The 26703-nt window shown below is 46.7% G+C and overlaps 2 protein-coding genes and 7 non-coding genes across 12 annotated transcripts; 3 read left to right on the plus strand and 6 right to left on the minus strand.

The window, feature by feature from the left end:
• Positions 1-1567: 1567 nt before the first annotated feature.
• LOC119704282 lies at positions 1568-1697 on the minus strand. The gene has a single exon (XR_005257914.1). It is a non-coding gene; the product is annotated as a small nucleolar RNA SNORA35 (small nucleolar RNA).
• Positions 1698-2271: 574 nt separating this feature from the next.
• On the minus strand, positions 2272-6982 carry RPS8 (ribosomal protein S8). Its single transcript, XM_038144316.1, has 6 exons — positions 6930-6982; positions 5986-6092; positions 5547-5646; positions 4004-4179; positions 2932-3061; positions 2272-2435 (listed from the first exon to the last, which is right to left on the minus strand). The coding sequence occupies exons 1-6, from the start codon at positions 6931-6933 to the stop codon at positions 2326-2328; spliced, it is 627 nt and encodes a 208-aa protein (XP_038000244.1). The 5' UTR covers positions 6934-6982; the 3' UTR covers positions 2272-2325.
• On the minus strand, positions 2618-2689 carry LOC119704273. Its single transcript, XR_005257904.1, has one exon. It is a non-coding gene; the product is annotated as a small nucleolar RNA SNORD38 (small nucleolar RNA).
• LOC119704272 lies at positions 3691-3763 on the minus strand. Its single transcript, XR_005257902.1, has one exon. It is a non-coding gene; the product is annotated as a small nucleolar RNA SNORD38 (small nucleolar RNA).
• LOC119704274 lies at positions 5726-5829 on the minus strand. The gene has a single exon (XR_005257905.1). It is a non-coding gene; the product is annotated as a small nucleolar RNA SNORD46 (small nucleolar RNA).
• On the minus strand, positions 6161-6245 carry LOC119704271. The gene has a single exon (XR_005257901.1). It is a non-coding gene; the product is annotated as a small nucleolar RNA SNORD55/SNORD39 (small nucleolar RNA).
• Positions 6983-7603: 621 nt separating the features above from the next.
• LOC119704278 lies at positions 7604-7718 on the plus strand. Its single transcript, XR_005257910.1, has one exon. It is a non-coding gene; the product is annotated as a U5 spliceosomal RNA (small nuclear RNA).
• A 1548-nt stretch (positions 7719-9266) lies between these two features.
• LOC119704267 lies at positions 9267-9381 on the plus strand. The gene has a single exon (XR_005257896.1). It is a non-coding gene; the product is annotated as a U5 spliceosomal RNA (small nuclear RNA).
• A 335-nt stretch (positions 9382-9716) lies between these two features.
• KIF2C (kinesin family member 2C) lies at positions 9717-26482 on the plus strand. Of its 4 annotated transcripts, XM_038144916.1 has the most exons (22): positions 9717-9925; positions 10032-10126; positions 11479-11580; positions 11801-11855; positions 13583-13624; positions 14483-14602; positions 15356-15472; positions 15868-15968; positions 16223-16318; positions 17209-17263; positions 17354-17516; positions 17792-17882; positions 19374-19437; positions 20557-20648; positions 20880-21022; positions 22421-22625; positions 23096-23206; positions 23706-23773; positions 24994-25096; positions 25174-25290; positions 25643-25769; positions 25960-26482. In XM_038144916.1, the coding sequence occupies exons 1-22, from the start codon at positions 9862-9864 to the stop codon at positions 26034-26036; spliced, it is 2208 nt and encodes a 735-aa protein (XP_038000844.1). In that variant the 5' UTR covers positions 9717-9861; the 3' UTR covers positions 26037-26482. The 4 variants fall into 4 exon arrangements, with proteins under 4 accessions (XP_038000844.1, XP_038000845.1, XP_038000846.1 ...); XM_038144917.1 differs by lacking the exon at positions 13583-13624 and having other exon boundaries at positions 9719-9925; XM_038144918.1 differs by lacking the exons at positions 9717-9925; positions 10032-10126 and adding an exon at positions 10868-11251.
• Positions 26483-26703: the final 221 nt, after the last annotated feature.

Genomic DNA, 26703 nt, shown 5'->3' on the forward strand with positions numbered 1-26703 from the left:
CCTCCACTGCCTTCCAGGTCACTGCTGGACCTATTGAAGTGTAACCACAAGGTCATTTCCTGGGTTGGATCCTGTCCTGTGAAAATACCCCAAACTTAATACTGTGTGGAGCTGAGAGAGCCACTCAACACCAAAGAGCAGGACACAAAACAAGTGACTTCACCTGGCTTATGCTGCAGCTGATCATCCTATGAAAGCAACTCTCTTTAAATTCAGACCCTCCACCTGTCAGAAGTGGGCAAGGTCCTCAGCCTAGGCTTTTGTAGTTCTGAAGTCTAGCCAGGCTAAAGCTGTGCTCAGCCCCTGCCCATCACTTCCTGGCTCAGCACATAGCAGGTTTGCCCAATCCCAGGCAGGTAAATCCCTGTGCCATCCCTAGGGCGTGCATTCCACAGCCTGCATCACTTTGGGAGTGAAGTGCCACACACCCTGGCCAGCTGCCACCGCTCTGTTCCCATGTCACACCTCCAGGGCAGCTCTGGGTGCCACTTTTGTTCCCATGGGCAGTTGCCCTTGGCAGCTGTGTTTCTCTTGAGTAGTAAACAGCAGACATTGATGAGCCATAATCCTGCTCTGACACCAAGCTGGCCTTTGCTCCTAAAAGTCTGAGTTTCTCCACCTGTACAAAGTTCCCCAGAAACACGCTGAATGCTGTTGGCACTCTACGGAGGATGACGGGAGAGAAGAAACAAACGCACTCAGAGGAAGCAGCCGTGACACATCCCTGCCAAGTGCGCTTATCGCCTCCACTCCACCTCTCTGGAAAGCAGGCGTTGCTGGAGAGCAGGAAAGTTTACACCGGATCACTATGGAGAAGGAATGTGCTTGTGAAAACATCCCACCCAGCCCAGGTCCCACTGCCAGGGACTCCTGGACTGAGTAGCACCCAGCTGGGCTCAGCTCTGCTCACAGTGCCCACGAGCACTGCCCCAGTCTGTGAGAGACGGCCAGTGCACACCCACGGCACAACCTGCTGCCACAGTCATCAGAACAGGCCCCGATCTGCAACACCCACCTCCCTGCCAGCAGCACAGCACGAACCCACTTCAACTCCCCAGGGCACCTCCTGCTGTTACACTCGGCAAACATGGCACACCATCACAGGAAAAAACCTTAAACTCCTTCCCACAAAATTATTTGGTGGGACAGAGTTGCATTTTTGAAGCATGAGACTTAGGTCTCACCACAACTGTCCTTGGGGCAAGATGATCATGGACCACCTCCCTTCAGTCCAGAGCTAATAATCGTGATGCTGGGGCTGCAGGAAGCCTGATTTGCAGCAGTGATGCAATGGATAAATGAGGCTTTTGTGAAAATACACAAATGGGATTAAGTGTGCAGTGTGTTCACCTGACAGGCACAAGGCGTGTGAGCCTGGCCTGCCCCATGGCACAGGATCAGCCCTCAGATGGGCTCCTGACTTCCCCCAATACCTGCACAAAGAGCAACTATTTTCAGAGATTTAAGGACAGGAGCCTCCAGGAAAGAGATCACCAAAACACCCAGAAAAGCTTTTGTTCACCACAGCTTTTTCCAATTCCACCTCAAGTGACGGTGCAAAGCTGGAGTTTGTATCCAGCTTTCGAAAGGGACAGACCATGATGTGAGCCTGGCCCTTCTGCTAGAAGGAATTGATCTTGCACTGGAATGAGACCAAGGAGGTCAGGGAAAGACCAGCTGGTCACTGAGCAGTGCCACCTAGTTTGGTTTAAAGATACTGGATCCTGCAGGGAATTGTACAGCCAGGCAGGAAACACCTAAAGGGGCTGCTGGCCCAACCAGGGGATGGGAGCTCGCGTGATGTGGAAGGCAGAGGCACGAGTTACCAGCTGCAGAGGCTGAAGGTGTAATAGCCAAGCTTTCAGCCAGACTTAGCCCATTTCCCCACTGACCTGTTCAACACCCCAACTGCAGCACATGCTGACCTAACACAGCACACAGGGGGGAAGCGTGCCCAGATCTCAGGAGCTCCCAGGAACCCGGAACTTTTTATGGGGGTGCATACTTGCATCTACCTCCTGCTCACAGATTTCCAATATTGGGCATTCCCCACTTCTGCCAAATCTGACAGCTCTTTTCACACACACTTGGTCCTGCAAGTCACTTAGAACCCACGGAGATGTTTTAGTTGAGCACATGCAGGGTCAAGTTTTGCCTGAAGACGTTAAAGGGCTCAGGGATTCCTAGAGTTCCATCTTCCTTCATGTTTTACAAAGCAGGTGGAGCTACAGAAGCCCTCTCCGCACTGCACACACAAATGAGCACACAACCTGTTAGGGTAGAAGACTCTTGGTTTATTCGTTCTCTTACTACAATAGTTTTTATTCATTTGCCTTTTCTGGCCTTGATCTTCCTCAAGTAGAACTCTAATTCCTTGCCTTCCAACACGTAGCCATCTGCTCGGCCACACTGTCCAGGTCTGGAGGCAATGCAGGCTGCAAGGAGAAGTCATCCAGTTAAAGTCTGGCAATTCCCCACCCCAGTGCACACACGCTGCACGCAGCCTCTCTGCAGCGGCACGGAGCAGCAGCTCATCAGCAACCGAGTCACCAGGCCGGGTGCCTCTGCCTGAGGCAGCGTGCTCTGGACGCTGCGCTGCTGCAGTCCCTAATGAAGTCCTCCTCAGATCTCCAAACTGTCATCGCTCGGGTTCAGTAGCAGAACTGGACAAAGGTCTCATCACCAGAAGACTTCAGAACACTCAACTGTTTCCCAGAGCTTGAAACATCAAAGCTCTTAGATGCCTGCGGCACATTTTTCTGACACACGCTTGCTCATTTTGCTAGTCTTGAGCCCCTTTCTTTCTCAAAGCCCCAACCAGAATAATCAACTGCAGCAGCCTGGCTAGCCAGACTTCCCCATCCTGCCAGAAGTGGGGTATCTCTGGAGAAGATAAAAGAACAAGTTACATTAATGCTGCCAGGGACTCACCAAGTAGCTTTCCTTGCTGGAACTGCTCCTCAAGAATACTTGCTATCTTGGCATTCTTCTTTCGCTCATCATATTTTTTCTGGATCTTCTTTGAACGCTTCTTGTTCAGTATTTCCTCCTCTTCAGGAGTCTAAACCCAAGACCAAAAGCAAAAAAAAAAATGTTTAACAAATGGTCACCTTCCACTAACACAGGTGTTTTCCACTACCATGAAGGAAGCCCTTATATTCTCAACACTGTGCTGTATTCAAAGTCATACCTGGCTGAGGTACAAATACTTTGATCTCACAGAACCAGGTGCTGCATTTCACTATTGAGACCAAGAAATGCAACACTGCTAACCAGAGTCACTGCTGACAACTGAGCACATTGCCCTAGGGAAGGCTGTCTTCAAATCAATGAAACTCCAAAGGTTTCCCTGGTGAACCACTCCTCCTACAAAAAGCAGGGAATACTCTTTCCCTCTGCAGAAATAATGAAAGCTCTTGGGTGTGGTGCAAGTCCAGGCAGACGAGCTCTCCCCCTGCTTCTGCACTACACAGCACTTCAACAAGAACTACTTTGCTTTTAAATGCAAGGATGAATCTGAATGCTACATGTGGGGTTTTAAATACCTTCTAGCAGTCCAGGGTTTGATTCTTAGATTAACGGCTCAGTGTAGTTTCAAGACAGTTAAAAACATGCTGAAGTTCCATGAGCAATTCCCGAGCTTCTCACCAAAGCAATCACTGCCCAGCACAAGAACACAACCTACAAAGTCTTCCTCAGCATCCTAAATTGTCATCGCTCTCCCTTCAGTAGCAGAACTGGACAAAGGTATCATCATTAGAAGACAAAGATCTGGACAGGCAGGTCCTTGTGCACAACTGGGCGTAATGCTTCCAGGAGAGCTCCTGCTACTGAGCGCTCCATTAAGAGAGCCAGACTTATCCTGGGAATCTATGGGAACACAACTCGGATAAGCACTGCTGGGTACCCAACCCTATTCTGGCAGGCACTGTCTGTTCAGGATGGGTGACCGCGTGGCAGGGCAGCGTGCAGTGCCAGGAGCCAAAGGAGCAGCCCAGCGTACCAGTTTGGCGCCCTTCTTGCGCCCGAGGGGCAGGGCATAGTGGGCCTCGTACCACTGCCGGTACGGGGTGCTGTCGATGAGCACGATGCAGTTCTTCACCAGGGTCTTGGTCCGCACCAGCTCGTTGTTGGAAGCGTTGTACACAACATCAATAATTCTGGTCTTGCGAGTGCAGCCTTTCAAGAGAAGAGCATGAGTTCAGACCTACAGGGATCAGACAGCTGAGTATGCACTCACAGCATCTCACACAAACCCTTGAAATAACTTTGCACTCACACCCCCACCCGTATCATCCAGCCTGCCCAATACTGAATTAAATTTAACAAGAAGATGCATCTATCTTTCATCAGTCAAACTTTCTGTAGTTAGGACAGAAATCTACACCTGGAAATGAAATCCCTCCTACAGCAAAAATTAGGATCAGTAGCCTTGCTGGAACTCATCTCTAAAGTATCTAAGCAATCCTAGAAAATAACTTTCCAGACTAGCAAGATCAGCAGATGCCAACTAACCCTGCACACAGGGCTCAACGCTGCATGCACTTGCTACAACTACTGACCTGAGCCATACTGAGTGGGACTGCCCTGCAACACAGTTCAGAAACCATTTCTACAGGATGAGGGTCTGTGAGTAAACTGAGAAGGGAAGCTAGTGTTCCCACCCTTGTGAGACCCACCTGAAGCAGTCTTAGCTACTAGATTTGGCTGTTCAGCAGTCACCTGCCCTGAAAACAGCCCTCCACATACACAGATCATGCACAAGGTGGGTTTTCTTCCTTCACTCACATACCTTGTCCATGTTGCAAGGTACACTCAGCCTCTTCACATGTGCCATGCTGACTGTAGTGGCACTTTTCACTGCACAGACAATGCTCTGAGATAGCTGAAAGCACGTCCTGTCCCCTCACACCATGCAGGTCACTAACCCACCACCTTCCTCACTGCTGTTTCACCACCCTTCTCAGCACTCAACACTGACTGGGCCCAGGCTCAAGTGATACTGTTGTCAGCTTGTAAACCAAACAAAACCAACCTTGCTCAGGGGAAATATGACAGAATCCCCCTCCTGCTTTTGGGCTTCCCACTTTTGCTTAGCAAAGCAGAAATATGAAATTGCACATGCTAATGTACCACAGTCCTAGGGTCAGGCCTTCTCACAAGCATCCTCAGCACCTTTCTCTGCTGCTCATCCTCACTTAACTTTTAGTAACCATATTCACTGACAACGAAACTCATGTTTCTGAAGAACTACTCATATATAGGACTTCAGCCCCTTTTTAGTCCCCCTTTCCCATAAGAAGTTAAGGTAAGCATGTCACTCAGTGTAACTATGACACTCCTATCACTGTGAACTTAGTGGAAATCCAAGTCCCCTAAGGCCACGTAAGGTCAAAGTTATCATCATCACCATGCATGCTGCTTCAGCTGCCAGCTCCAGGATGCTCCGTGCAAGCCCACAAATCCATGCTTGCATCCTTCCACTCTGCAGCAGAGCAGACCAGCAGAGGTTTCCCTTCCACGCCGCAGGCTCAGCACATACTTACACTCTGACCCCCAGGAGAAGTTGCCGACGTCCAAGCGAAGGGCTCGGTACTTCTTATTTCCCCCTCGAACCCTGACGGTGTGAATCCGGCGTGGGCCAATCTGCAGCCAGAAGCAGACACCGGGCTGGAACGTTGCACGGCCCCCACAGGAGCCCAGCACAGCCCCAGCCCCGAGGGCAATGTGGTCAGTGTAACTATGACAAACCCCAGCATCGGCAGATACAGGAAATGACCAGAACGGCCTGTTGCATCTACCTAAGGTGAAAGTTTCATCACTCCAATTGCCTCTTATTGCAAAAATGTACCTCTGCTTTCATCGGCAGAGGGGCAAATACCACCTTTTAGAGAAGCAGGATCAGATATTCAAGTCCACACTGAACAGCAGGAATTTAAACCTCTGACAGCACAGAAGCAGCAACTCGAGTTGGAAAACGCTCACCTTAGTGTTGGCGGGAGGTCGCCCCAACTCATACTTCCTCTTCTTATGGTAGGGCTTCCTCTTGCCCCCAGTCTTGCGACGCTTATGCCAGTTGTCCCGGGAGATACCTGAATGGAGAGCAGTGTGGTCAGACGGTGCCACGAGCCCAGCCGGCTGCAGCAGCAGGGCGCGGCTCTGAGTCCTCAGCTCTCCAAGGTTGGTATCCGCACAGTGCACTCAGCCTTATGCAGCAGTTAGAGAAGCTTCATCATTGATACTCAGACCTGCCCCGAGCACATCCCTCCCAGCAGAGCTGCACAGACAGACCCCCTCTTCCGTGCTCTCTTTGGGAAGCTGCCTCCCAACGTACCTCGCGTGCTGGGCACTCTCTGGGAAGCGCCCGATGCCGATCTGACAGGCACACTACAGCAATCATCCTACGCTATTGGCAGGATGCGGTAGGTCCGCTATTGGAAGGGACCCCCATCCCACCTGTCCGCTGAGCCCCTACGAGAGACACCCCGGATCAACTCAGCCTGCTGGGTCCCCAACGGGGACCATCTCTGCAGAACACGCCAGCTCCCGCAAGGGCCCAAGCTGCCAACTTGCGCAGTGCTCCACAACGCCACCCCGCAACCCCCATGGCTCCGCTGAACGCTGTTCCACCTCACCCGCATCTGCTCATCTGCAGCAGACACCGGGAGCGAGACCAGCGCTCAGGATCTGCAGGAAATTAGGGCGCAGCGAGACGAGGCCACCCACCCTCATCATCCACCAGCCGCCATGTTGGGCCCGCTCACCCTCCCCCCGCCAGCAGCTCGGCACTACCGCAGGCGCCCCCGATGGCGGACGGTGCAGGCCCGCGGTAGCCCCCGCGTGCCACCCGGTGGGGGACCGGGGCGGATGCGGTGGCGCAGCGGGCGGATGGCGGCGGATGTCGGCAGGCCCCGGGCCCCTTCACTCACCCATGGTGCGGCACCGGCGCAAAGAGGCGGGGCGGAAGCTCGCGGGGCGGCTTGGCGGGACGAGCTCTCGCGATGCGGTGACGTCACCGGGCAGCCAGAGCGAGGCGCGCGCCGTTGCCTGGAGACGCGGCGGCGCCGGGGGGAGCCGGCGGACAATGGCGGCAGCTCGCGGGGCCGGCTCTGCCCGCGGACCCGGCACGGAGCGGGCATTGTCAGGGCTCTGTCCGCCGCAGGCCCGTCCTTCCTGTGCGGCGGGTCACCGTGCGAACGCCTCCAGGAAGGGCCCAGGGCCCGGCGTCCCGCGGCGGGGCTGAGCGAGTGCAACAGCCTTTGCGTACGCGGGCTGCGGGTCGTGTTAGCGTCATTAGCATATGCAAATTCCTATTCTGAAGAATTTGCATGCCCGGTGTGCAGAACGGGGTTCATTAGCATATCCCGTATTAGTATTCAGATTTATTTTCTTACCCAGGATGCATCGCGCGCCGGCGGGGCGGCCCCGGTCGCGTTTTCCGCCGCTGCCCCCGGTACCGCTGCGTCCGGGCGCGGGCTGGGTCCGTGTCTGTGCCACGGGAACAGACCGGGGCGGCGGCAGAGCCGGGCAGAGCGCCCGCAGGTCGCCGTGTCCTGGAGAGGGACAGCCGAGGGACGGTGTGTGCGCGAGGGGTACTCATGGTATACTCTGGTTTCTCTTCAGATCGTATAAATCTTTCGCCTTTTACTAAAGATTTCCGTGGAGAGGAACAGGCACGAGTGTCGAGGAATTTTTTGAGGCTCCATTTCGGTGGAGCTACCCCTACTCTGGTTAATAACAGACGAATTGACTATTATTCCTATCGGAAAGAAATCCTAAACAATACACGTGGGCGGTGGAAGCGGCGAGGGATAGTTGTGATCCGACCCCTAGTGCACGTACTAACAAAAGGGTCAAGTGAATCTTCCCCCACGCTCTGTGTCCTGATTGCACGGACACAGGTTATAGGAATTAGTTGGATGGGTGTGCTCCGGGTGCTGTGAGCATTGACGTTACACCCGGGTGGAGACAGGTGGCAAACGCTGTCCCTCAGGGCTGTGTCTTGGGGCTGGCTGGGGCTTTTCATGTCTTTATCAATGACAGAGGCAGTGGGAGTGAGTGCACCCGCAGCCAGTTTGCAGGCTGAGCGGTGTGGGTGACACACCTGAAGGACAGGGTGCCATCTAGGGGGACCTGCACAAACCTGGGCCCACATGAACCTTATGAAGTTCGACAAGTCCAAGTGCCCTCTGGGTCTGGACAATGCCAGACACAAGAACTGGAGAACACAGTTCAAAACAAACTCACTGAGACTAGGTCTGATGAGAAAGAAGTGGGGTTCCTATGGGTGAAAAGCTGGATGTGAACCAGGAGTGAGCAGTCACAGCCCAGAAAGCCAACTGCATCCTGGGCAGCAGGTCAGAGGAGGCAATTCTGCCCTTTACTGCTGAATCCAGCTCTCTGGTCCCCAATACAGGAAAGATATGGATGTGTTGGAGCAGATCCAGAGGAGGCTATGAAAATGATCCGAGGGCTGGAACCCCTCTCCTGTGAAGGCAGGCTGAGACACCTGGGGTTGTTGAGCCTGGAAGAGAAAAAGTTTTGGAGAGATCTTATGGAGACCTTCCAATACTTAAAAGGGGCCTATAAAAAAAAAGAGAATGACTTTTTACAAAGGCATGTAGTGATAGGGCAAGAGAGAACACTTTAAAAGAGGAGAGATTTAGGTTGAGTATTAGAAAAGAATTCTTTACTGTGAGGGTAGTGAGGCACTGGAACAGGTTGCTCAGGGAAGTTGTGGCTGCCCTACCCCAGGAAGTGCTCAAGATCAGGTTGGATACTCTCTGAGCTCTGAGCGATCTGGTCTAGTAGGAGGTGCGCCTACTCATGGCACAGGGATGGGAACCAGATGATCTCTAAGGTCCCGCCCAACCTACACCATCCTGTGATTTTATTTTCCTTACAATTTTAAATTTAATATTACTTTGCTTTAATGATTAAACTCCTTAGTCTCAAGCCATGAGTTTCTCCCTTCTGTCCCTCCGCGGGGCGGGTCAGTCGGCGGGGGGCTCACACCGCGACGGGGACTCGCCGGCCCCGCCCCGGAACCGGCCTGATTTGCATACCCAGAGTGCCCCGCGGCCCGCCGCTGTCCGGGCCCGCCGGTGTCCGGCGCTGCCCCGGGCTGTGGGGGCTCTCCGGTGCGTGCCCCTCCGGGGCTGGGCCGGGGATGCGGAGCCGGGAGCGGCGCAGGAGGCGGCCGTGTGTCACCCTGATTGAGGCGGAGTGGAGCGGACAGCGGCAATGTCGGGGCGGAGAGCGGAAGCATACTCTGGTTTCTCTTCAGATCGTATAAATCTTTCGCCTTTTACTAAAGATTTCCGTGGAGAGGAACAGGCACGAGTGTCGAGAAATTTTTAGAGGCTCCATTTCGGTGGAGCTACCCCTACTCTGGTTCAAAAACAGATCAATCTTTAAAGTGGAAGCATTTTATACGTCTGAGGTGGATTCTAGTATTATGCTGTGCTCCTACGCTGACAGTCGTCCCATTTGCCCAATCTCTGCGGGGTATGCAGCCGCACCTCGATATTCCGCTGGCCCCGAGCTTGTGCTGCCCGACCGCGGCTGGAGCACCCCGCGGCCCTGCCCGGGAGCGGAGCCTCCGGCCGCCCCGAGCCGCACTCACGCGGCAAAGCTGATCGCCCCAGCCTCCCTCCCCGGCAGCGGCCCGCCAGGCCCCCATCCCCATTCCCCCTCCTCCCCCCCGAGAGCCGCACTCCGCCGCCTGGGCTGCCGGGAGATGTAGTCCCGCGGCGCTCCCGGCAGGCCGCGCGGCACGCCGGCGCGCGGGGTTTAAACGGGCGGCGGTTGCTGTGCGGGCGTCTCGCTGCTGGGGCGGGACGCGGCTCCTGCCCCCGAGCCATGGACTCCCGCCTCTGCCGCAACGTCTATCCCGGCGTCGTTATTAACATCAAGCGGAGCAGTGGTGAGGAGTGGGGAATGGGGTGTCTGCAGCGTCCCGGCCCCTGCCGCCCGCAGGAGCCCGGCGGTGTGGGGCGGGCAGGTTTGGGCTTAATGCTGGCTTTTTCCAGGCTTAATCCACAAGGCCACGGTGAAGGTAGTGAACGAGGAGCACTCCTGCGTAACCGTGGAGTGGTCTGAGAGCGGTGCCACTAAAGGCAAGGAGGTGAGTGAGGGCTGCTCGTGGCCTCTTCCCCCGCGGGCGCTCCGATGCCGCCGGGCCCTGGGCAGCCCGAGGCTCGTCCGGAGCGGCCCAGCGCTCCTGCCCCGCTGGGCGGGCTGGGCTGCGCTGCTGCAGCTCGCTCCGTGCTCTCCTGGCTTTACACGTAATGAAAGCAGTGCCCTAGATGTGCCAAGGTAAAGCGTGAGAGCTGCAGTGCCAAAGCTACACCCTTTGCCTTTCAGAGGGATCAGGGAGGTGTTGGGCCTCTCGCACTGTCGACTGTCCCAATGCTCCTAATATTCCAGTTTTCCAGCTCTGTTTGTTGGCTTTCTATGTCTTATACTATGGCCTTTAGACTTTCCTTAAACTCTGTTACCAACAAGGTGCCGTGTTGACAGGGCTGGGTTTGATTTCCTGAATTTCTGCACCAATATGAAATAAATACAGTGTGAGATGGGATGGGAGAGAGGGGAGTCTGGGACAGTTGAAGGCTATATGGCTGAAATTCTGACACTTAAGTCTGATACTAAGCAAATGTACTTGTCTTTCTAGAGTCTCTAGTAATGTGTAGACTCTGAATTTCAGTGAAAATATTAAAAGTTGCCCTTGGCTGGTTGTTAGAAACCAAATCTTACTCTGTGCATGTGCCTGCTGCATTCTAATATAAAAAATACACAGATTTTGATATAATTATTGACTAAATTACATTCATGTGCTAAGATGTTAAATCTTTTGGAAGATACTTCAAAATCCATCTATTTTCTTATATGCTGTGCATGTGATGAGGTGAAGGCAGAATTATGATTTCACATGGGGGTCAGTCAGGAATAGCTGGTCCCAGGTGAAGTTGTTTGCAGTAGCAAATGAAGATGCAGGTGAATTAAGTTATGGATTAAATGCTGAATCCTTCATTTCCCAGAGTCTAAGCAGCTCTTTGACGTTTATTTCGGTAAGCACAATCACACAGTAAACACTTAATGCTCTCCTAGCACAGAAGTTACAGAGCTGCTGAGATTTACTAAGATTAGCAGTGGGAGATTAGAGCAGGGGATGCCAAATGGGCTTTGCCCTTCTCTGCAGAAGAGCTCTATGGCACCTGCAGAGCTGTGTGGTGTTTGGCAGATGAGGGTAAAGGGCTTAACTAGCATATTTTGTCTGGTGTATTTAGATGTACCAGATTGCTCAAATGGAATAGGAACTACTGTTTTGCTCTTCCAAGCAATTTTAATGTAACATTTGGCAGGTGGTGGGTCAAGTTTGTTTGCCTTCACTGAAAGTCCAGATTAGAAAGATAACAGTCCCTAAGTGCAAGCAGCAGTGTTCTACCATGTAAAATCCTGCCTTTGCTCTTGCAGGTTGATATTAATGATGTGCTTGCAATCAATCCTGAATTATTAGAAATACCTCCTGCTGATGTGAAAGAGAATGTTCCTGTGCAAGACAATGTAACTGTCCAGGTAAGTGCTTTCAAGTAGTTGAGTTTTTTCTGAGGTACTAACGCATAGGTCTTGTTCTATATAATGCTCTCAGCCTTAAAGTTTGAGATCTCTAACTTGTCTTTTCTGTCTCATAGTTAGGCTTTGGTGAGAAATTCTTGTTGTATTGATGTTGCCCTGAAGAGCAGTGCTAGGTGTTTGCTGCTTGCTCCAATTGCTTACAGCATTCCTTGTTTTTCAGAGACCGAAGCGTAGAACAACCCTTTCAAGAATTCCTGCTCCTCCTCCTCGGGAAGGTGAGAAAAAGTTTGGTTTTTTTCCTCTGCTATACCCTTGTGGAACGTGCAGGTTTTCACTGGAGTGATATTATTGTACTTCAGTGCATCATAAGAATGCTCATTTGGGCAATGCTAACAAATATCTCATACCAATGTTTTGGACTCCTGAGGGCAGGAACTCTCCTAACAGGTTGCTGTCCTGCTCCTGTGAGCTGGGGTTTGTTGATGTGTTCTTTTCTGCAGTATTGCTGTAGTTATTCCCTGCTTTAAATGTCACTAGGCAGTTGCTGTTGTAGTTTTAAATTTCTGTATGGAGCTTTGCAAGCGCCACAAGCAATAGAAGTTAAGTGGCAATTATTAAGATTAAAAGTGTCAGAATGAGAGTAGACAGGACAAGAAAGAAATAGTGGTGACAAATGTATGTCTCCTCATCAAGCAGTCTCCCTGGACAGTAAGTAGAGCTTTATGCTTGGAGACTTTTCAGAGCAGGCAGCCAAAGTGCCAGCTGGTGTGCCCAGCTCCCTGATTGCATGTCAGTACAATGTGTTGAGCAAAGCCAGAAGGGTAGATAGAGATGTCAGTGTGGGATTGCTAAGAAATTGTTCTTCCTGAGGTGTCAGGAGTTAGAAAATGCCTATTTTCTACCTTCTCTTAGCTTTTTTAGCTGACTCTTTAGGCTTTTTGAATTGCAAATGGCAGCATTACAGGTCTATTTGTAATACACTGTATGATGCTGAGGTTGAATGATTACTGATTTAATGATTCTCTTAGAGTGCATAGTTAGCCAAAACTTGTCCAGATTAAACTTGTGCTTCTCCATTCAGCTGAGCTGTAAACAAAACATCTGTGCGGGTTTGGCCTCTTCTGTTGCATGCAATGTGAGACAGGGAAGCTGGTCCCAGAAGACAACAGTACAAATTCCCTGGCATCAGAGAGGCAGGAGTTATCCAAGAATCCTAATGTGTAAGAAGTTGTACTGTACTGGAGTATCCTGATCTTCCTCAAATTCAGAGAACTCCATAAATTTTATGAACTGACAAGCAAAATGATGTGGTAAAGTCATGACTGTCTGTTAATAGAACTGGATAGCCAGCTGGAAAACACATTGTGTGTGAATCCAGTCACTGCTTGATGGAAACGTGTCCTTGCAGAGGTCACAGCTCTCCTGAAGTATAGAATCTAATTGCATAACTAAACTATCTGCTGCCTGTCCTAGTGGCACAGTCTTGGCCCTGCTCAGAGCTTAGAGCAGCAGTGCTGTCAGTATTCATCAAATAATTTCTATTGTTAAAACTAGCTAAACCCCGGGAGTGTCAGAGTATCTGTCCTGTTGCAACTCTGCACTGCACTATTTAGAAAGCTAACATTGGCTTCACTCACGTTCTTAGACTAAACAAATTAAAGAAGATCAGCAGGTGTCTGTCTCTCTTATTCAGGAAAGGAGAGAAGCAGAAGCAGTGCTCTCAGAATTAATTAAGGAATAGGTGTTGCCTCAGTCCCATGAATCAATAGGAATTTTTGAGGATGCTGAATATCCTCACATACAAGAATCACTTGACTCAAACCCATTTAGATGGAGTGAATCCTCCAGTTAATCTGCCTGTCCAGGAGCACCAGCATTTATAGCAACAGTGCTGTTGAGTGTGAGATGAGATCAGGTCTGGGCATGTGGGACAAGAGAAAATGGAATAAAATGCCCTTTCTGAGTATAATGGAACTGATGCTTTTTGTTTCTAAAATTGCAGCAGTCACATCTAATGTCTCTGCACATGAGCAGCAGATTCAAGGTAAAGAGTTAACAGGGACAATGAATTTTGTGTATGGGTCTAAGGAATTTGATTCAGAATTGAAAAGAACCCTTGGTCTCCAACAGATCTGGTGTCCTTTGAAATAACTGATTAATTCTGGATAAATTCTAATAATTGCTGGCCATGAGAGGTGAAGGGAGTTCTAGCTTGCACATCACACTTTCTTTTTCATATCAGGTTTGCTTTTTTTTTTTTAAACAAATCTATTGAGGTAAACATTCCAATCCTTGTCCTAGGAAGCTTTGTAAAGGACTTGATCACAGTGAAAGAAATACCTTGGCATGTGAAAATGGAGACTGCCTACAAAGGGACCTTTTTCAAAGATTTGCTGTTGTGGTTATACAGGGTTTTTTAGCTGAATGTAGTGCCATGGAGCTCCCAGCCTGCTGTGCACCACACTCAGCCTGTGTGTGGGTGCCCTCAGGGTAGGTGGGCACAGTGCTGCCCATGGCCACTTGCCAGGCTGCCGTACTCGTGTCACCATCAAAGAGTTAATTCATGCAGCCCTGCAAGTGTGAAGCTTCAGAGGATTTAGTGGTTTTCTGACTTGAAACTTCCTCCTTCCTAGGTATTTTTAGGGTACTGGAACTGCCATATCCTCATGAGAATCCTTAGTGGGATCTGAAAGAAATTCACTGGAATTGCAAATCTGGCATGAACTGTTTGCTTTTCTGTGGTGGTGGGTTTATTGACCACTTTTCACCCACACACATTGCTTTGTCCTGCACTTGCTAATGGCAAAGATCCTTTTAATCACACCTTCTCCATTGCTCTGTCCTTTGTGAACAACTGATTAATTGCATGTGTCTGAGTGTCCCTGGATTCCTGTTTCCAAAGCTGTGCGTGGCCGTTCCAGGATGTCTGCTATCACAGAACCCCAGTGTGGCTTCCAGGAAGAAGAAATGGCAGTAGATCCCTCCACTTCTGGGCAAACCAGAAAATATTTGACAGTTGCTGGTAAGTGGAGAAACAGTCTAGTGAATTCTTAATGTGAAACAATTTTCACTTTGAGTGCATTTAATTATTCAAGCTGCAAATCCCAGTGGGAGAGCAACCTGAACTTTTTCACAAATAAAATGAGCGACCTAGAGGTCTGCCCCAATGCAAATATCCAGGGCTGCTGCCTGAAGTGTTTTCCAAAGGAGTTTGGAAACAATGTTGTGCAATAATGATGTACTTTCTTAGCCAGAGAGCTGTGGTTGGGCAAATTGGGTGGATGTGCTATCTGCTTAATGACACAAAATGGTATTCCTGGTGCTAGAGTGGGAAGAGAAGTGCCTAAACACTAGTAACAACACACCCTCTAACCATATTGGTAGTGGTTTTACCTATACTGGCTGAGTAGAGCAAGAACTTGAGCCTCCTTGCATTACAAAATTGTAGTTATTTATTTTGCTAGGCTACCCTAAGAATAGCTGAGGGCATGCCTTGCATGTTAAATTCAACAAAAACACTGAAATAAGAGGCTTGATACTAAATTCTTGTCTAGTTGGTTTGGCCTTGATTTGCAGCATTGCATGAAAATTGGTTTTTGGCAAAGGATTTAAAAGTTTACTTGCACATTTACCACAGGTTTTAGATAGTTCACTCTCTTGCTGCAGGAGTTGAGAAATGCCTGTGGTCTATGAGGCTTTACAAATTACAAAATTTTTCTTGATCTTTGCAATCTAATTATTGGTTTTGGTCTGGCTTCTTTGCTTCTTTCTGCAGCTGGCCGAACCAGGCCTAGCGGGCTGGCTTGTGTTCCAGAAGCTTCACTGGCAAGTGTAAATGGAGACACAGAGAATCATCTGCCTGCTGCTAGAGCGAGCTGCTCAATGAGCCCAGGTACCAGGGAGCAGTGGGTAAAGACTGACTCATCAGTCAGCAGTGAATCACTCTGATTGCTGCTTTGTGTACTCAGACTAAAGCTTTGAAAAGGTGACTTCGGCGGCAAGACAGAATATCTTGATCACTATTTATTACAGATGTGTAATTCTGTTATAGTGGTATTGCCTCAGAAAGGCTGCCTTTGCTTTAGGGTGGTAGTGTGACTTCTGAGGTAGTTTCTGCGATAGTTAGATCTGATTTGGGAAGGAAGTGCTGCAAAATTAATGGCCATCCTGAAGATTGTTTCCTGTATGAGCTAGTCTGTCAGCAACCTGGAAAAGTTGAACTATTTGTCTTATGCTTAAAACCTAGTATGAAATTTTAACCCAAGGAACTGCTTTCATTTTATTTAGTTCGAAGAAGATCTAACATTGTGAAAGAGATGGAGAAAATGAGAACCAAGAGAGAAGAAAAGAGAGCTCAAAATAGTGAAATCAGGATAAAACGAGCACAGGTGGAGTACTCTGCAATACCCCTGTAAGGGGAAATTCTATAGGACCCTGTACTACCGTAGTTGAAACCAAAACATATTTTGGACGGGCTTTGTTCTTAGAAAGCTTTACATAAGGATGGATTGATTCTGATTTTAGGAAGTTGTGAATCTTGTAAAATGCTTTGAATTGCATACACCTGCTTGTTTGATAGTCTCTGTGGCCTTTTTTTGCTGTAACAGATCAATCGCATTCACATCCATGTTTTTCCATGCAGGAGTTTGACAGCACCTATCCAAACTGGGAGTTTGCACGTATGATCCAGGCATTCAGAGCAACTTTAAACTGCCAGCCAATATCTATAAATGATCCAGTAAGTAAATACTGAGGCTACTAACTGCAACCTGTAGACAAACTTCTCTATTTTGTACTGAAAATGTTGGCATCAAGCAGTTGGTGCATTGCTGCACCTTGGAAATCCTCTGAGTGTACTGTGAGCTTGAGGAAGTTGGGGGTATCTGTAAGGTCATTTGCCTTCCCTGTTTAGGGTTAAGCTGTCTTGTTTTACTTTGTCACTAGTGAAGAGTCTGTGGTTCAAGAATTATCATGCAATGATGTGTGACCATCAGTTGCACAGCCATTGTTGTAGGAATAGGTACAATTTAAAATGGTCTGTTGATCTATTACAGAAGATGTTGATCAATTTTTAAATATGTCAAAAAGTGGAGGAGCAAAAGTAGAGGTTGAAAACTAGAGAACCCTAACTTGGTCAGTACCTTCAGCCATAAAAAACCCTGTGTAGCTATTGCTGTGTGTGACAGAAGAAGAGCTCGTTACCTTTCCCTTCTGTCTCACCCAATGGCATATGCCCTTCCCAGCTCATCTGATGTGTAGCTGTGCTGCACAAATAGCTCAACTTGCTGCATCAGTAAAGAACTCCAGGTTACCAAAAGCCTCCGGGGCAAATGAAAATATTAATTGCCTGAATAATTATTTGACCATAGCTGCAGTATTGATATCAAATTTTGCTGGAAAGCATTTCCACCTTACATGTTGGAGAATGCTGCATAAAGGTAAATTATTTGTAGTGTTGCTTTTGCGCTGAATGCACTTTAAGGCTGACATCCCTGCATGAGTGGGACGGCTCAGAAGCAACTCTGATCAGCATAAAGAAAAATGGATGTGAGGGAGCACTGGATCTCCCTGTAATAAAGAAGGAATGCAATTGGGCAGTAATTACTTCTTTTCTTACTTTTCTTTTAGATAGAAGAGCACAGGATTTGTGTCTGTGTGAGAAAGCGCCCTCTCAATAAGCAAGGTGAGTGTACTAACCAAACAGCTCTGTCTTGAACAGTTTGACTTTGTTCTAACTGTTTTTGTTAAAACTGAGGGTCTTTTCTGTCAACAGAACTTCAAAAGAAGGAATGTGATGTGGTTACTGTTCCGAGCAAGTGTGTCCTGATGGTGCATGAGCCAAAGCAGAAAGTGGACCTGACAAAATACCTCGAAACCCAAACATTTAGATTTGACTTTTCATTTGATGAAACTTCTTCGAATGAAATGGTATACAGGTAATGCTTGCTGCTTACTGGAAATGACTTTCTGATAAAGGCAGGGAGCTGTGGCCAGTGGCATCTAAGCTTAAGAAACTTACTTGAAATAAGTATTAGAATCCTTTTTGGAGGAAGCTGAAGGACTGAAAAGTCTAAGGCTTATTTCTGGCATAGCCTTGCTGATTGCCAAAGGATTTGCTTTTTTTCTTTAGTTTTGTTTCTTGTTAAAACTGATGATGATGAAGCAGTGTATGAAATATTTGCTGTAACTATTTTATGTTTTGAATATTCAGATTCACTGCTAGACCTCTTGTAGAGACCATCTTTGAAGGTGGGAAGGCGACATGCTTTGCATATGGCCAGACAGGCAGTGGCAAGACACATGTAAGTTTTTCTCCAAGGTCTCAAATTTTCTAGCTTTGATAAAGTATTTCAAAGCTTCCTGATACTTGAGTATGAGTAGGATTGTGTAAGAATTTTCGATCTTGGTTTTATTGTCTTAAAGCTAATACTTTGTAAGATATTAACTCTTTTTCTGTAGCTTTATGTACCAGTGGGTTTCCTTTGAGGTTGTGTGGAAAATTGTACTGGCTTTTGAAAAGATTTAGAAAAAATCTTTTTAGAAAAAAAAAAAGAAATATAAAAAGATTTTTTTTTCTCTTAAAAAAAAAATCTGGCTTTTCAAAGATTTAGGATGTATTGATATGTCAGTTTTAGTCATGGCTATTCCTTGCCTCAAATGCCTGTTGCTGTTTAACTCCTGTCTATGTGGAGGGGCTTTTAGCCTGTGTCTGAGACATAGGCTAGTCTCTCCTGTGCTTTGAGCTTGGAGGTATTCCAAATAATTCAGCAATTACACAAAAATAAGCCTCATGATGCACATAATTATTTAAGTGATCTGGCATTGTTTGTGAAGTGGGTGAGTTAGTGTGTTTGCTTTCTAACCACTCCTTCCAGCCACAGCATGATAGTGGAGTCAAATGTGCTGTCCTGTTCTTGTTCTGCAAGAAGCATTTCCCTCAAACCACAGTGGTCTGCACTGGACTGGGCTAATGCACTGCTTTGAGTAATCAGACAGTCATTGCTGTTGCTCAGTGTTAGAGGCAAGTTTTAGGCTAGGACCTCCTACCCTTAGTGTTGTGTAGTGAGCTGTAGATCTTTTCCAGTAATCCAGACAAAAAGCTGGAGCTTTATACAAGTTTGAACACAGGCTACCTTTCACTGCACTGGAAAGGGCAGAGAAACCAGCTTACCTGAGCCTCCTTACAGGAATACAGCTGTGATGCACTAAAATCATAGGTGAGGTTACTTTCCCTTCCCAGTCCTAGGGCAAAACCAGTGCAGGGCCAACAGCTGTACCTGGAGACTGGAGTGTTGCACATTAAACTCTGGCAGATTGAGCTGTGTTTTAAATAACAGTGGTAGAGCAAGTCACTAGGATAGCACTAACTGAAATTTTTTTGTGTGATTAAAGATACTTTGGTCAAAGGAGTTAAAGGTATTGTCTGCTCTAAATTTGTATTTTCATGTTAACTTTTGCAAGTAGTTGTGAAAATGTTATTTGACCTAGATCCTAACAAATGAAGCTTTCTCTTCTGACTAGAGGCAGTTTGGTTGTGCTGTCAAAGGAGTTTCCTTGGAGGAACAACTGCTTTGACTCTGCACCCCAGAGCCTTACAGGTGCACTGCTTTGTGTAGGTCAGATCTTCTTTTTGAACTGATAGGGAAGCTGCAAACTAATTTGGCACTGCATTCCAGTAATCCTGCTGGCATTGGGGCTTATCTATGGTAACTTCCTGGTCTGTTTTTGGGACTAAGATCAGGTAGGCTGACTTGTTGGTGCTATGCCTGACCTCTGGCCTTTTCTCTTCACAGACTATGGGCGGAGACTTCTGTGGGAGAGGCCAGAATGCCTCGAGGGGCATATATGCTTTTGCCTGTGAGTTGATTCTTCTATACATACAAAAATCCAGATTAATGCTTGTTTATCTTATCTAGTTAAGATCTGGTTTTTAGGGTTATTTTAAACATGTCCAGTAGAAGATACATAAAGTATTTGTGTTTTCAATAATAAGTGCTGATGATTGCAGGAGGTAATTTGTGTTAAATGATTATTTTTTTCATTCATTTCAGAAAATATCTTTCCTCTAGCCTGTGTCTACATCCCTACTGAACTCACCAGAAGCTACTTGTTTCTGATGCATTTTCTAATTGGGCATTTGCTGGGCAGAACCATTTAATTTTGATTCTTCTGCCTTGCTTGTGTCTCAGACGTATCCGAGTACAACACAACTCTACCCATTTGTGATATAAAACTTTTTTGGCAAAAGGGTGTATGTATTGTGTTTCTTTCCATAAGCCTTAAATGCAAAAAAAACCCTAGCATGTCCAAAATTATTTCAGAAAACAGATGCTTAGAAGCCCTTCCTTGATATAATGTCTGGAAAGTACTACAAAACCTGACCTTTACCTTCCCTTTAGAAAGACACTGTGTGAACTTAGTTAGCAGCATGGCTGCTGAACCAGGAACAACTGTTGGCTGATCTCTGAAAAATAGTTACAACTGGCCCTGAAGGAGTCTTTACTTTTCAGCTCAGCTTCAAAATCTGGAGCCTAATTGTGCAAAGCTGCACTGGATCCAGCCACAGGGTCAACTAAGCTGGTATATTGTCTCCAAATTTCAGCAATGCAGATGTTCAGGGTTGCATGTTTTCTAGACTTTCTGCAAGATGTACTTGAAACACAAACATATGGCTTTTTCAGGCCTGCCCAAAACAATAGAGAATCCCAGTGTTCCCTCAGAGCAGTAAAGAGTGTTGTCTGTGGGTGGCATTAGCAGTTGAAATTCCTGTATTTTTCTGTTTTCAGTCCCTGGGTAAGGATGCTGCTCAATCTGTTCTCCAGATGGTAGCACAGCACTGATTGTTAGCGTTTGTTTGGACGACTGTCACTCAGTGCTAGACACTGCCTCATAGCTGTGCAGTGTTTGACAGTAGATCAAGTAGCAACTAGAATGTGTTTTAAACCAGTTAACTAAACTTCTGTCTTTCCTCACTAGCACAAGATGTCTTTCTCCTCCTAAACCAGCCCAGGTACAGGAATCAGAATCTGGAAGTCTATGTGACTTTCTTTGAAATATACAATGGAAAAGTAAGACCTTTTTTTATTTTTAAATCTTGCCCTGATTTCTTTGGTTGACTATTTCATAAGTAACTGAGTCAAACTTCATACTTTCTATAGTTCTATGTATTCTGTTTATATTGGTGTGTTTTCATTTGAATTTGAAGTCTATGTTAAGGATGCTGTTTCTATATAGCTTTATAGACAGGGAAAAATACTTACAAGGAGTCTTTTTGCCTCAATCTTTTTGCCTAAATATAGGTGTTTGACCTCTTGAATAAGAAGGCCAAACTTCGAGTCCTGGAGGATGGCAAGCAACAGGTCCAGGTTGTTGGTCTCCAAGAAAAACCAGTTGGCTGTGCTGAGGATGTCATCAAAATGATCTCGATGGGCAGTGCCTGCAGGTTTGATGACATAAAACCTATCAAAGAGGAGTTGTGTCCTGTTGCATCTCCATGTTTAGAAAAGCATGTATGATGCCTGTAGCTGGTGGTTTGAGATTTAAACAGAAGCTTGTTGTTCCCAGTAAAGGCACTGAGCAGCACCTCTGCATGAATGCCAGGAAGTGGTTACACAGCCATGGAGTAGAAGGGGTGGGTTCAGCCTGCCTCCCATAGAAAGTGTCAGAGCTCCTTGTTCATATATCCTCATGGAACTCCAATAAGAGAAACCATTCACATGAGGAGATGGCTGCCTTGGTGCTTTCTAGTATCAGCTAGTCTACAGGAATACAAGTAGCTCCCTGTGGGCTTGTAAGATCAAGGAACGGCAGCTGGTATGAACCATAATTGCAAAAATGGTTTGGCTTAACTGCAGGCCAGATGAGCTATTCCAATGGCAACAAAAATACTGCATGTTGTTCAGGAATCTTGTCTAAAGAGTCCTTGAAAGCAGGTGCCAAGGGACAGCTGTAGGCTTGGCACATCATCCTGGCAGGAAAGGCTGTGGTAGGGGCAGCTCTGCCATCATACTGGTATCTTTAATTGGGAGCTAAGATCTGTATTACCGAGTGTTATCTGTTTCAGTTAAGTTGCAACTGCTGTGGAAATGTTTGTAGGCAAATGAGAGCTTCTTGGCTTCTGTACTCTACTATGTGGGCAAACATGCACATCCTAAAAGCTTGTTCAGCATTCTGTGCAGCCTTTTTTGGCTAGTAATTTAGTCATGAACTGTTTTTACATTTCAGGCTACTCCCTCCTTTTTCCCCAGTAGCAGGGATGATGGTGGAACAGCGAACCTGCCAGCATTCTCAGGGAATAAATGATAAAGGAGGTCACAGGGAGATTTAAATTAAAAGATGTCACTGTGTGCCTTGCAGTGATGGGGCAGGTGCAGCTGCACAGCAGAGGTGAAGTGCCAAGCCAGCTTGGCTGGAGAAAGGGATTTAACATGATTGTAATGTGCTAGCACAGCTAATGCTGTTTAGTGGGGAGCTTGGCTGAGCTTACTGTATAATGGCAGATGCATTAGGAAAATGACATGTGGTGTGCTGAAGGTGTGACTTCCAGCTCAAGTGCATGTGAGGCTTTAGCACTCAGAAAGGCATTCCAATGTAGGCTGGCTGAGTTGAGCCAGACAGCTTAAATAGCCTTGAATTCCTGTAAGCAGGGTGCCAGTTGGTATTTTTCACAAGTAATTCTGTGCTCTTATAGCAGAAGCAATTCTATAGTTCACACAAACATTAAAGTATTAATGTGTGGGATAAACCTTAGGAGGTTAATTGAATGGCTACAGGTCTTATCTAGTGCTGTCAGGACCTGTTGCATTACACATTTCTAAGGCTTGTTTGCATCTCTGCTTAGGACATCTGGGCAGACTTTTGCAAATGCTAGCTCTTCACGGTCACACGCCTGCTTCCAAATCATACTGCGCCGAAGAGGACAAATGATTGGCAAATTTTCCTTAGTGGATCTAGCAGGAAATGAAAGGGGTGCAGACACATCTAATGCTGATCGGCAGACACGGATGGAAGGTGCTGAAATCAATAAGAGCTTGCTGGCTTTGAAGGTGAGCTATAGCTCCTGGACCAGAGTGATAATCCACATGTGGATTCTAACTCTAGGGTTAGAATCAGAACAGAACTCTGTTCTGTTTCATTCCAGTGCAAGAAAAAAAACCAAAAAAAAAGTACTAGTTTAGGATGTGAGCAACCTGAAAATAGAGTATACTTCCATTTAGAATGTTTCCAGGAAAGTAGTGCCATCTTATCAGGACAGACACTGGTATAGTTATTTCAAGCTTCATTCAAGTTGATCTTTTTTAGTCTGGGGTGGGATTTGTGATACATGGTGGCTATACCTACTGTCCTGTACCTGTCACATACCTGGAGTATATTTTAAAGACTGTGAAGAACTTGGAGCAATACATGCGACCATTCTTCAGCCTGTTGGGTTTACCAGCAATTGGTGGTTGATAGCTTGCAGAGCTGTTTGAAGAGAGGTGCCAATACTGCATTCACAAGACTGCTCTTTTTGTAGGAGTGCATCCGAGCTTTAGGGCAGAACAAGTCTCATACCCCTTTTCGGGAGAGCAAGCTGACACAGGTGCTAAGGGACTCTTTCATAGGAGCAAACTCAAGGACCTGCATGGTGAGTATGCACGTGTCAAACACAATGCTTGGGTTCTATAATTCAAATAGCTGCATGTTCCTCTACAGCAAGGGGGTTTTTAAGTCAGAAAGCTTTAGATCTTGTTAAACAAACAAAAAAGCCCCAAAACCCAAATATTTTCCTCATGGAAACTTGCCCATGGTGAGTGAGATAATAAATTTGTGAGTGGTGCCCAGCTCTCGTAGAAGCAGGGCTGTGGAAGTCTTTTTAATACAGTGAATCTGCAAGAGAGCTCAGTGTGGTCTCAAAGGGCTTTGCTTTCTGTGGATGGTGAAGCACAGCAGGTGCACACAAGGACAGTGGAATGTTGGATACAGGGATGCTGGCATGTTCTACTGAATCCATAAAGAAAAATGGACTTGGCTGTCTCAACTCCAGCCCTTTCTCCTCAAATGTCCCAGCTGTGTGGTGAGATCTGTAGGAGCATTAATGAGCAAAAGTCAGATAGGAGTCACTACGGTTTCTTTTGTGTTTGCAGATAGCAATGATTTCTCCAGGCATGAGTTCGTGTGAGTACACCTTAAACACGCTGAGATATGCTGACAGGTAATGGCCTTTCTGACCTGGGGATTCTAATCTTATTGTAAAAGGTGTTTTAGCTGCTTTTACTCTGACCCTTGGAACCTCAAGTTCTCTTGTATTGTTTGTATTGGCAACCTGGAGGATGGTTGTTAAGAGCAAAGTATCTTAACTTAAAGAGCTGTCATATGAAACCAACCTGAGTGTTGAATGTGAGACATAATAGAGATGATGTAAAACCATGAGTAATGTCTCTTCCTCAAAGGAATCTCCTCTCATGCTAGACTTCAGACTGCCCTGGTTCTTGTAGGGACTTTACCCTGTCCTGAATGGTTATCTCCATGCCTTTTATTTTTTGTAGTGCTTTGTGACCCATCTGTAAGGGTGTGCCAAGAATGTGTGTAATGAATGAGTGTTTTAGTTCACTCAAAGAATCACGGGTAAAGGTAGCAGCAAAAGCAAGTTCAAAATGAAATGAAAGACAGTTTGTTGGCAAGTTTCACTCTACTACTGACTAGGTGGTTAAAGCACACAGAGGAGAAAATTGACTAGAATCAATCTAAAATTAAAATGAACTTAAAATTATCTACCTGGGAGCCTGAGGAATGGAAAAAGGGGTAAGGTTAGAAAAAGAAATGGTAAAGATGAAAAGGACTGAAGGAGACCCTCCCCTTGAGTTACAAGTTTCGTGTGACCCCTTTGTCAAACATAGCCCTGGACTTGACCAATGGTTTAGGCCTAAAGATTTTAACTGCACCTAATCCATAGCCTCATTTAAATAATTTAACATAAGATTCTATTTGATTTACTACAAGCCAAACACTCACAGGCCTAACTTACTTACAAATACTTAACATACTAATCTAAGACTGTAACCTTCATAGTGTATTTGCTGTGGCATAGTCACACACAGACCTAAGGGTCTAAATACAAGGGGTATGTACCACCTGCTGTGAAGGGATTTTGGTCCCAGCTCAACTGATGCGAGTGTAACTGCCAGAGTGGCTCCTGGATGCCCAGACAGGAAAGTTTCCTAAAGACAAACATCTCCTGGCTTTCCTTCCCACAATATTCAGGATTTCATGCCCATATAAGCCTGTTCTGGGGATGGTAACTGTGTAACTTTTGAAGTGCAACTGATTGTTTATTGCTGAGTGCTGACTGATTAATTGCAGCAGCTGCTTTGTGATGCTGTAGCCAAGAAACTGATGAAGAATGAATTTGAGTGACAAATCTTCTTGTTGCAGAGTGAAAGAGCTCAGCCCTCATGATGGAGGTGGTGAAACTCAGTGTCAGATGGAGACTGAGGAGGCTGAGACCAGTACCGAAGGCTCAGTTTTTCAACTCAATGTATGTGTATGCAGTAGGCTAACCAGAACTCAAAGCTGGGAACAATGTGCTGTTCTTACCTGGGCTGTTTCTTGCAGTTCTCCAAGGATGATGAGGAAGAACTCTCTCCACACATGTTCAACTATCGAGAGGTTATGACTCAAATTAGTGAACGGGAGGAGAAGGTTGTAGAGCAGCTCAGAGAACTGAGACAGGTACGAGGAAGCAGCAAACCCAGCCCAGGCCACCTTCTGTATGTTGATAGCAACTTGCTTTATCTGGGCCAAGTGCTGCTGGGGAGGCACCAATGCAAGGTGCTGTACTACTGGTGATACTTTTTCCTCACTGCCAACTTTTTTTCTGGCCTAGCTGGTTAAACTGGGGCATTTCAGTGCTTTTGCCAATTCCCTTTCCCCTCCAAATAGCAACCTCTACTTGCTGCTAATGGGCACTGATGGCTCCTGGTCTGTAGAAGTTCAGCTATGTTGATTAGACTGCCAGATTTGAAGAAACTAATTGAATTTCTAGAAAGTACATTTCTCATCACTGTTATCCTTGTAAATACAGAAAATGGCTACTGAACTTGACTGCCTCTTGCAAATCACAGAGAAACCAGATTATGATCTTGAGACCTTTGTGAGCAGAGCTAAGTACTTCGTAGAGGACAGCTCAAGAAATTTCCTTAGTGTCAGAGGTATGTTAGAGCCTGTAACTGACTAGCACTGTCACTAATACTTTTCCAAAGACCTGAAAGTAACACCAGCATACCTGTGGGGGTTTGAGCACCCAGTCCTGCATAGCTGAGGTCTGCTGAGACTGACAGCTGTTCTGGAGAGTTCAGCTTTCTGATCAGTCACCCTGTTGCTCTTACCTTTTTTTTACAGAAACGCTGGATGCCCTGGGGACTGCCATGCAACTGGAAGAGCAAGCCAGCAAGCAGATTAGCTGGCGGAGGCCTTAATCATTACAGCAAAACCTGGTTCACAAGCAATCTTTCATGCGCTTGTCTTGTCTTGCATGTTTGTCAGTGGTTTGTATCACTCCTGTTTTAAATGTGGTAGGGTGTCTGCAGGTCACATGCCCAAGGGCAGTGAACACAGCAGCCTTTTTCTTCATGGCCTGTATCAGGGTACTCAGCAAAGTGCTAAAATGCACCCACTGCAAGGCTTGGGTAGGGGGCCTGAGAGTCTGCAGTCTCTGCCTGAGATAGCTAGCCCTTTGCTGGTGACAGTGGTCTCCCCTTAGGGAACTAACTACACATGTATAGTACATTACCTCTTCCAGATGTGCTTGAAACATTGCAAAACTGTTACAAGTTTTGCTTTTCTGGAAGGAAAGAGAATGGACTATGTGTTTGTAAAAACCAGTATTTTAAGAAGTTTAATAAATAAATGTTCTTGGATCTCACTATCTTATCTGTCCTATAAAAAGTATTTCTTGCTGATTATGGTAAAGTTTAACAGCTCCTAAAGACTGGCTGGTTGTTGGTAGGGAGGCTGATTTATTGGATGAAGTTTCTTTTCAAAGTCCTTATACTTGTAATGTTTACATAAAAATCACTGAAAATACATTTTGTCTCTCAATTTTGAGATGCTGCTGGGATCCCCTAACAGGGGGGATGGTGGCTT

The sequence above is a fragment of the Motacilla alba genome, chromosome 8 (assembly GCF_015832195.1).
Source record: "Motacilla alba alba isolate MOTALB_02 chromosome 8, Motacilla_alba_V1.0_pri, whole genome shotgun sequence".
NCBI lineage: Eukaryota > Metazoa > Chordata > Aves > Passeriformes > Motacillidae > Motacilla > Motacilla alba.